Source organism: Schistocerca nitens, chromosome 8 (genome assembly GCF_023898315.1).
Source record: "Schistocerca nitens isolate TAMUIC-IGC-003100 chromosome 8, iqSchNite1.1, whole genome shotgun sequence".
NCBI lineage: Eukaryota > Metazoa > Arthropoda > Insecta > Orthoptera > Acrididae > Schistocerca > Schistocerca nitens.
Window position 1 is genome coordinate 304,361,877 of NC_064621.1, and position 9,544 is coordinate 304,371,420.

The 9,544-nt window shown below is 39.9% G+C and overlaps 1 protein-coding gene across 1 annotated transcript in view; it reads right to left on the bottom strand.

Annotated features, from left to right (window-relative positions):
* LOC126199539 (sodium channel protein Nach-like) overlaps window positions 1–6,194 on the bottom strand; it is a 174,505-nt gene extending 168,311 nt beyond the window's left edge. Inside the window, exon 1 of the mRNA XM_049936459.1 lies at window positions 6,181–6,194. Coding sequence (XP_049792416.1) covers window positions 6,181–6,194 — 14 coding nt within the window. The remainder of the gene's footprint in view (window positions 1–6,180) is intronic.
* Window positions 6,195–9,544: the final 3,350 nt, after the last annotated feature.

Here is a 9,544-nt window from a genome sequence, read left to right on the forward strand (position 1 = left end):
GTTTCTTTTTTGTGATTACTCAGACTGCTCATTCAGATAACTGCATTGTCTTCCTCAATATCTCCTCTACCAGAAGTCGATATTGGAGAACAGTATGTAATAGCCTCTTCTCTGGGACTGGAATTCGTGTATTCTTTATCTTTCATTCTGTTGTTTTCATACATCTCCGCTTTTCATATTTTCCCCCAATGTTACAGCACTCATGGAACCTAACAATCTCAAATATGAAGTATTTATGCCTCAACTGTCGTTTCAGCGAACGGTCTCAGATTTGTTTTATACAAAAGAGCCACGTCATAAGAAAAAAGATGGAATAGGGATTTATTTTATTTTTCCATTTACTTTTCCAAATTTTGCAAAGCCCACTTAGATTATGCCACTTCGTTAAATATTTTTCTGCTTCCATATGGTGTGTAAACTGTGGGCTGCTGAAATGTGTGTATACACTACGTGTGGCACACTATTCACTAATTTAGTAAATATAAGTTTCAGCGAGTCGACAACTTGTTAATGTGACTGTGTGAACTTCCCTGGCGTTTTAACATAAGTTATTCTTGTTGAGTCTGCAGTCAGTTCATTCATTCATCTAGACACAATATTTTAGTGGCCCATCTGGTCGCCATCTTCAGATGAAAAAGCTTTTGGACAATCTCACTGGAACTAATGAACACCAAGTTTTTTTTCTTTATTGTTTTTTCATCTCCCTTGCCCCATAGTTGCTGGTTTGGGTTGTCAGTGGTACAATATCGCGATCTTCAGCCAAATGCTCTTACAATATAAATAATTACAACAAGATTTATGGATGCAAATTCAAAAACTTTAGAAAATCTACATAAAGATCATTGTATGACGTTATTTACGTAAAATACAATGCTATACGTAAAATACAATGCTATTATTCTTAGTTTAGAATTTAAGTCAAAAAGCCTATCAGGCGAAGATTTAAACCGAAAAAACTCTTAAACACTTTCAAAAGGACGACGACATTCATTAAAAAGCAGCGCTGAACTTACACAGAAAAGGGTGAAGTATCTGCACTGGGGAAAAAAAAAAGTTATCAGGAGGGGAAATAATGGGTATTCTTTAGGGTGCAAATACGTAGGCCGTTCGGATGCTTCTATGGAAAAGAAAGTAGGTGGTAGGGTGGACAGTGGAAGACGGAAAAGGAAGAGGAGTTTGATGGGTGCTCAGGATCGTGGTGTCAGGAGGGGAAGAGATGGGGAGAGATGAAGAGGAAACAGGGCGGTGGAGCCCTCATGTGGAGTGCTATAGGTGGAAAGAGCTTACAGTCAATAGAACGGACAATTATCGAAGTGGCTTTCATTGTCTGGGAGAGGGAGCTAGTTGAAAATACATTGTTGTGGGATATGGAGTCTGTGTTGGTGCAGGGATGGCGGGACGTGTTTTTGAAGGCGCAGCAGCATACCAGGATTATGGGCACAGGGTCAGCAATGGAGTTATTGAAACCTAGTTAGTAAATAGTGAAGGTGTTCGATATGGCTCAGGTGTGTCGGAAGTTTGATGAGATGATAGTGGATCCACGTAAGGGAGGGTAAACGGATGCGGAAAACAAGGTAGACTACATGATGTTCAAGAATTTTCGGCGACTGATGAAGCTTGGGAGGGGCAGATATACATGTGACATTTGTGTGGATGGGAGAGGGCGGGTAGGGTCAAGTTTTGTGGCTATGGAGGATAGCGGAAAGGTGTAATTAACAGCTTCTGACTATTAGTATTTTTAGTCTATTGTGGACCTTCTGTTGGATACGGACAGCAAGCTGGATTGTGTGTCGTTCAAGAATTTGTAGGAATTGACAAAGCTTAGTATGGGCATGTATACATATAATATTTATAAGGGAGAGGATGGGTCGGATGAAGGTTTTGTGGGTGTGGAAGTTAATAGGAGGTTTAATACACAGCTTCTGACAGTCGTTTTAGTCTACTGTGGGCTTTCTGTTGGATGGTTAATAGGATTAAACCATGAACGACGGCCATTTTATACGCCGTCTAAGAGGAACAGTGCGTGAACCAGAAATCGTCGCTGTTGCCCCCTAACACAAGTGAACGTACGGCGCCTCAGTGGTGAAAGCCGGTGAAAACGATGAATCGCTGTCCAGTATCACTGACACCACAATCTACCGGCTGCATAAAAGTCCGTATTTTTTATGCAACATAAAACAGGATCCCAAATGTTACTTAAAGGACAATCCTTGCCTCTGTTTATAGTGTTGTCTGACAGTCTACTTCCGACTGGATACCTTAAGAGACAGACGAAAAGCGGGACCCAAAGGCAAACAGATACCTTCAAAGCTAGGAAGGATTTTAGAAAGCGTTTTTCGTCCACCAGCCAAGATTAGAGCGCTTTTTGGCTCGTTAAAAGATGGTCTAGGAATGAGGAAATACGGCATTCACAAAATCCCTTGCCATTGTGGCGAAACGTGCTCGTATGTTGGTCAAATAATTCGCACCGCACGTACTACCTGAGAAATCTGCAGTGACCAAGCACTGTCTAATCAGGGGGCACAGAATGACTTTTGTGAGACACAATCTCATCTGCATCTCGCTATTGTGTTTGTATATTTAAAGAATCAATTAAAATTAGACTAACAGACAACATTATCTATAGAGACAAGCAATCCTGTTGGCAGAACGTCCGCAACTGAGCATTATAGCAGAGGGTGAAAATACAGCTTCAGTTGTAAATTACTTTATTTTCACACGACCGGTTTCGGACTGTTATAAGCCCATCCTCAGGGGTGTCGCACTGGAAATAGCAAAACACGGGAGATAATATTCACACGCCGCAACACACATAAGAAACAAAAAACAATTTTTTTCTAAGAAGATTTAAAAACTTAAAAAAAAAAAACATTGCGAAACCGCCAGTCGGAGTAGGTGCTGTGAAACCTATGTCAATGCGCAAGTGGCACCAGACAGTACTACGGGCGAGTGCCTGGGTAGGAAATATATACAAATGATGTCACGACACTTACGCTGCGCCGTGGTCCCCGAGCGCCGCGTGTACCAGGCGCGGTGTGCCGACAATGATCGCAGAACAGGGAGTAGCGGATGTGAACGAGGATGCAAATTGGTAAACCGGAGTGGCAAAGTGCTGCCATGTATTGACAGAGAGAAGAACACGGGGCCACTAGCCCGACCGTTCACAATTTGAATTTAGTGGTTTACATTTAAAATGAAGAGAAAACTAAAAAGTTACATAAAAATACACGTTATAAGTTAAAAGTGCATTACGCGTAGTAAAGGAGCGTATTGAACAGGTCGGTCCAGAACTGTGGTAAAATGGAGTGGAAGGTGCGATATAAAATTATTATACAAACCGCAAAGCGGAATGAAACTTTTCTTTTACATGAGTGGCAAACAAGTTTTAAATTTAGTGGGGGTATATAAGTGGCAACGTGGAACAAAGCGCCACAGTCATCAGTTAAAAGCACATGCACATGTGCCACTCCTATTTACAAGCTCTCGTTGCTGATCAACAAGGAAGGTAGCGAAACTGTACAGTCTATACTGTCAGAAAGTAATATGCCAATTAATACCTAATTTAATGTAAGCCTCGATTAGTTGTCGACGGTTGGTTAGCAGGTTTAAATTGACCCCATTTTTAATGTGTCCTTTTAATGCTATTGCTGCTAGCTATTAATTGGCATATTACTTTTCCTACATTTCCTGATTTTTTTCTCTTTACCAAGTTGTCCGTTGAATTCTCCTAAAATAATTTTCACATGATGAGTAGGGATTTTATTTGAGGCTTCCTCCAAAAGTTCCCACAAGTAATCTGTTACCTCTGGATCTTTCCTATTGTAATCGTTTGTGGGGGCATGTGCATTTGTCACTGTGTATACCTCGTTTCCAGATATTACTGAGATTGTGGAGATCCTTTCTGATGTTGAGTGGAAGTTTATTATTGAATCTACAACTGATTTGTGCACAACAAAAGCTGTGCCAAATTGTTTGAGTCCTTTGTTCAGTTGGACAGCAGATTTTCCTTTGTAGATTCTGAAGTTTACTGGATAAAAATGATTTTAGTCAGTAAACCGTGTTTCTTTAATCGCAAGGATTTTTATGTGGAATTTTTCAATAGTATTTGTGAGTTGTTTATCTACTTGGGAGAGTGTGTTACTTCCTATGAAGTTTTCTGTTTTGGTCTCATAGGCTCCGAGCACTGTAGGACTCTACATATGAGGTCATCAGTCCCCTACAACTTAGAACTACTTAAACCTAACCAACCTAACGACATCACACACATCCATTCCCGAGGCAGGATTCGAACCTGCGACCGTAGCAGACGCGCAGTTCCGGACTGAAGCGCCTAGAACCGCTCGGCCACCGCTCGGCTGTACACGTTTTGGGCAGAGGGACTTATAATTTTCAACATTCGTAAAGGAAAAAAAGATTCACATTGCGGCACTTCCTGAGAAAGACCGTTATGACCTCCATTTCGCTCTCCTCAATACATTGTCTTAGATTTCAAACTTTGTTATTTCCGACATTTTATACGACGAGTTTGTAGCAATATGTAAGTTATTTCACAGTGTAGTAGCGGCCCCGTGGGAATTTGAACAGGAAGGTTATTTCTAAAGCAAGTGTGTGCTCTTTCCTGTTACGCAAAGTGGGCCTATAGTCGCAGGTAGGCCGTTGAAACTAGGCGATCCCTTTCAACGCAGGGACAGAAATTAATCTAATACCTTATTTGCTCTGTCATCCAATGATTAATGTTTAAAATTTTGAAGCTCCTTTTTGTAACTGCAATCATTATCTAGATTTTAATTAATGAAGTGCTGTATGAGAATGTTTCGAAATTTTATTACATATCTTTACAAATAATCTCCAGTTTGTGTAAGTAGTATCTCTGCAGGCTACAAATTATAGCGTTCGTTACACAGTATTCTACAACTGTCGAATGAAACACCCTTCAGTCGTCTAAATTTCCAAATATAGGCGGCTGTAAAGTGTTTGATTCGAGATTCTATACTGAACTGCCGAGGTCTCGAACCACCTCTGGAAGGATGGACATACAGAGGCGATGTTTTTCTGTTGTTCTTGACGAAATTATTTCCATTTTCAGAACACCAAGACGAAAGAGACGATTAAAAATAATACCTACAATCCACAGCCTGATCAAAACCCTGAGAGTCTTTCCATAGCTCCAACGTATTTTCATAGTCTATCTTAATCCTTAATGGTTCCCTCTTTCATCTGTAAATGGTTCCTACCACATGTATGCAATGTGCATAAAGATTGGGAAGGATGGAGAAAATTACAGAGAGTACTTGGCACAAGGAAATAAATTGGGCCAGTTTATGAATGGGGTATTTGTTAGTGCTTGTTTCTAGAAGAGGTTGAGTGCATCAAGGATGCACATGGCGTGATAAATCCCTTATGCCGCCATGGTAGATTCGACACTACTAGTGGAATAGGGAATGCTTGTGTGTTATCGAACTGACGTGTAGGCGTCTCTATCATAGTCTTACAGATGTGGCTACCTCGCGTATATTCGCGATGATTTTTATTGCATTATGGTGGGGTCTGAACACTAGGTGAAACTACAACTGAAGCTACATCGTATATGACGTTTGTGTAACAAACACTTGACAGTTTTGAGACGTCTCGTGTCACTTCTATACGAGTTACTTGGACTTAGCTGCTTCGAACATATCTCAAAAGCTGGTCAGAGGAATTTGTATTCTTTAAATCACTGTTCTGCCCAATTCGAAAAATTTTCATTTGCAGAGAATGAGAGCTCTCTCAGTTTATGTGTATCTATCTATGTGTCTCTTCCTTTAATGTGACTGCAAAGCATTCCTTGCCCTGCAGTATGGTGAAAGGAGTGAATCAGTTTTCTCTTACTAGACTTTTGAGGAAGACAGACAGTGCTGAGTAATTGGCTCAGGTGGGTGGCGGTTACATCAAAACTGAATAATTTTAGCCCACAAACAGAATTTTAGGATCCTTTTTGATACCAGTGAAACTGTACGCCGCTACCATATCTTCTGTTGGCCATTGTATTGTTGGCGATTCCACATACCTCGCCGGCAATTGTTAACCGTTCTGCAGGCAAACTGAAAGCATTTTGGAGGCATCCACTATCTCAGTGCACAGCTGTAAATTTGATTGGTGCCATTAGTGTTTCTATTTTCTATATGTTCAAAATTTACTTACCAACTAAATATCATATTTTTACGCTTAATTATCAAAACACCTACCAGGCGCTTACTGAACACTTTCTCAAGCTGGCTGATCAGAGGCAGACTACTGAAAGAACTAAGATTAATAGTCTCAAGAGTTTGGAGAAACCTCTACCAAAATCACATATACCCAATCTGGATTCGAAGAGGGAGTGATGCGCTATTTGCCCCCATGTGCGCGAGGAAAGAGCAACAAGTATTGCATCTGTTGCAGTCGTCCAGTTTGCCAAAGTATGGTGTGTAAAGAGTGTGGAGAAGAGAACCTGGGTGAATATTCAACACAAATGAAAAACTGTGTACCAGATCATATGTGAAGTTCATTATATGTTGCTAATTTTTCGTGCCATATGTGTTCATCTTACAGGAATCCACTACTCTATCATGTTATTTCTAAGACAATAAAGTAGTTTGAATTTTTGTTTGTCATTTCACATCACTTTTATCAATGTTACATTAACTCGTTTCCCTTTTATGAATTTTTTTTGTTCAGCTGATGTTTTATTTTCTAAGATATACAAATATGAAATATATAATAAATATTTGTGATTGAAATGAAATAAACTACTTTCATCACTAAGTCAAATTGATATAATTTTAGAACCCACAACATAATTTATGATACAAAGCACTTGTGGGTTTTACCCTGAGAAATGATGAAAACTAGAAATAATAACGGCACTGCTGCAGATAAAATGCACCTTATTATTTAGCGGTACAACCCAGTACGCGCCGTTAAGCTAAGAGCGCACCACACCCCTATCAAGATATTCCACTTGAGGGGACTGCCACGCTGCTCAGAGAGCCTTATCTGGTCCACTGCCGTTATCTGTGATAAAGTCCCCGCAAAGTCACAACTCCATCTGAGGGTTAAGGGCTCTTAAAACTAGACACGGATGGTGTTGTTCTTCTCACAGAGCTATACATTCTGAGATAGTTCTTCTCACTGAACTAGTCCAAAGGGCTACATAGTTCATTCTTTGTGTTAAAATACTACCAACAAACCTTTAAACTAATATATTAGAAGCAAGATTTTACTGTCTACAAAACTGTGTGCATATTTCTAAGAACTTTTTTTTCTACATGGAATATTTTAGTTGGGGATGAGCTGATCGCATTCAGTTGTAACCCTAGCCTTTGCATGGAAACTTGTGTAATGCGAACCACTAAAAATTAAATTATTCTTATAGTTACCAAGAGCGTTTGTCTGCTTTTTCTTACCTGATAGGGCCTGGAAAAATAAATAAAACGTATTCTTATTTAGTTGAAAAACTCTTAAGATGAGGAAGAAATATTTAGCCACAGGGTAAATAAAACTATGTAGCGAGTGCTAACAAGTGTCAAGGAACAGAATATCGGAATTGGAGCCTTTCAGAAGTGGAGCCTGTACTGCACTACAGTGAACTGACAGAGTGGTTCAAAATGGTTCAAATGGCTCTGAGCACTATGGGACTTAACATCTATGGTCATCAGTCCCCTAGAACTTAGAACTACTTAAACCTAACTAACCTAAGGACATCACACAACACCCAGTCATCACGAGGCAGAGAAAATCTCTGACCCCGCCGGGAATCGAACCCGGGAACCCGGGCGCGGGAAGCGAGAACGCTACCGCACGACCACGAGCTGGGGACAGGATAACAGAGTGGTTTCGGTCTTCTGATCAGACACAATTCAGAACTGGATCCTGAACTGAACTAAGTGTAAAAACGGATGGGTTTTGGTCTTTTGACCTGGAGTCCTAACTGAACTACAGTGAGCTAACAAAATGGTTTCAGTCTTCCAGTTTGGTACAGTTTCGAACTGGAGCTTCAACAGAGCTAAGTGAACTACCAGAACGGTCTTGGTCTTCCAATCTGGCACAGTCCGGAACTGGAATCTGAACTGAGCTAAATGAACTAACAGAAGGGTTTCAGTTTTCCAATCCTTCACAGTTCACACAGTTCGATACTGGGCCAGAACTGAACTAAGTGAACTAACGGAAATGTTTTGGTCTTTCAATAAGATTCAGTTCAAACATTTCACCGTTAAGAATTCAGAACTGCAGACACTTAGGTCCTGGAAGGTAGGATGTACTCAGTATAAAAAAGAGGGGAGATTTGTGCATGTGCATTCTCAGTTGCAGAACGTAGGAAAATGAGTAGTAAAAGATAGTTCACCGAAAGAAAGGCTACTTCAAACAGTTCCTTTCCTAGAATAGTTCATTTGAACTAATTAGTTCATGAACTACACATCACTACTTAAAATGATAAGTTATTTAAAATATTTGGGTACTGAAAAAATAGTCAGAATATTTAAAAATGTTACAGCAGCGATTAATTTTATGAATTTTGTAATGTCATGAACCAATGTAGGTCTGTAAATGTTAACTTTAACTGTAAATAAACTTTGTTTTACATAACAAAACAGTCCACATCACATAAAGTTGTTGATCTATTTACTGGTTACCAGTTTCGACCACTGTTCTGATCATCAGACAGCTTATTGATGAAGAGAGTAACATGAATGTACTTAGATAAATGTAAACAATAAGTACAAAAAAATAAACACAGTACATCAACAAAAACGTAGAAGAAAGACAGCTATGTCCATAGGAGTCTGCTGAAACTGACGAGGAGCAGGCCCCACTCTAGTATACATATGACCACTGTTGCATGACACGCAGTTTACATTGCTTAAATAGCGGATGCTCCACCCACCGTCTCCAGCATTCCATCAGTGGCAGCCAGTGATCGTAAAACACGTTAAATCAAGTCTAAATACAATTATATGTGTACAATATTTACGTCCAGATCATAGGGGTAACTAGTAACCACTAAAAGTTCGCATGATGCCCACTATAATTCCCTGTGTGTAACAACCATGAGGCAAAGATCTTTAGCAGGAACGCCACCAGTAATCATGTCAACGTCCTGAAGATCGATGTATTATGACTACACATCACAGATACATCAGTACTGGCTTACAATCTTTGGCTAGCCAGCAATCAAGGTTATCACCGTCAAGATTGATATGTTACTATTACCGATCAGAAAACGCAATAGTTATTATACGTTGATAATAGTTTCTGTCACAATTATATTCAAAACTGACGTGGCATTTCACTACTGAAATGTGCTACAAGCAAACAGTGTTAAGCTAAAAACCATTAGCGTCCTTGTATACGGACAAGTTCATAAGATATGCTAGGTACAGATGGATACTCTGCAAATAACACTTAAGTGCCTGGCACAGGGTTCATCGAACGACCTTCTCAATTCTCTATTATTCCAATATCGTATGGCGCGCGGAAAGAACGAACACCTACATCTTTCCGTACAAGCTCTGATTTCCCTTATTTT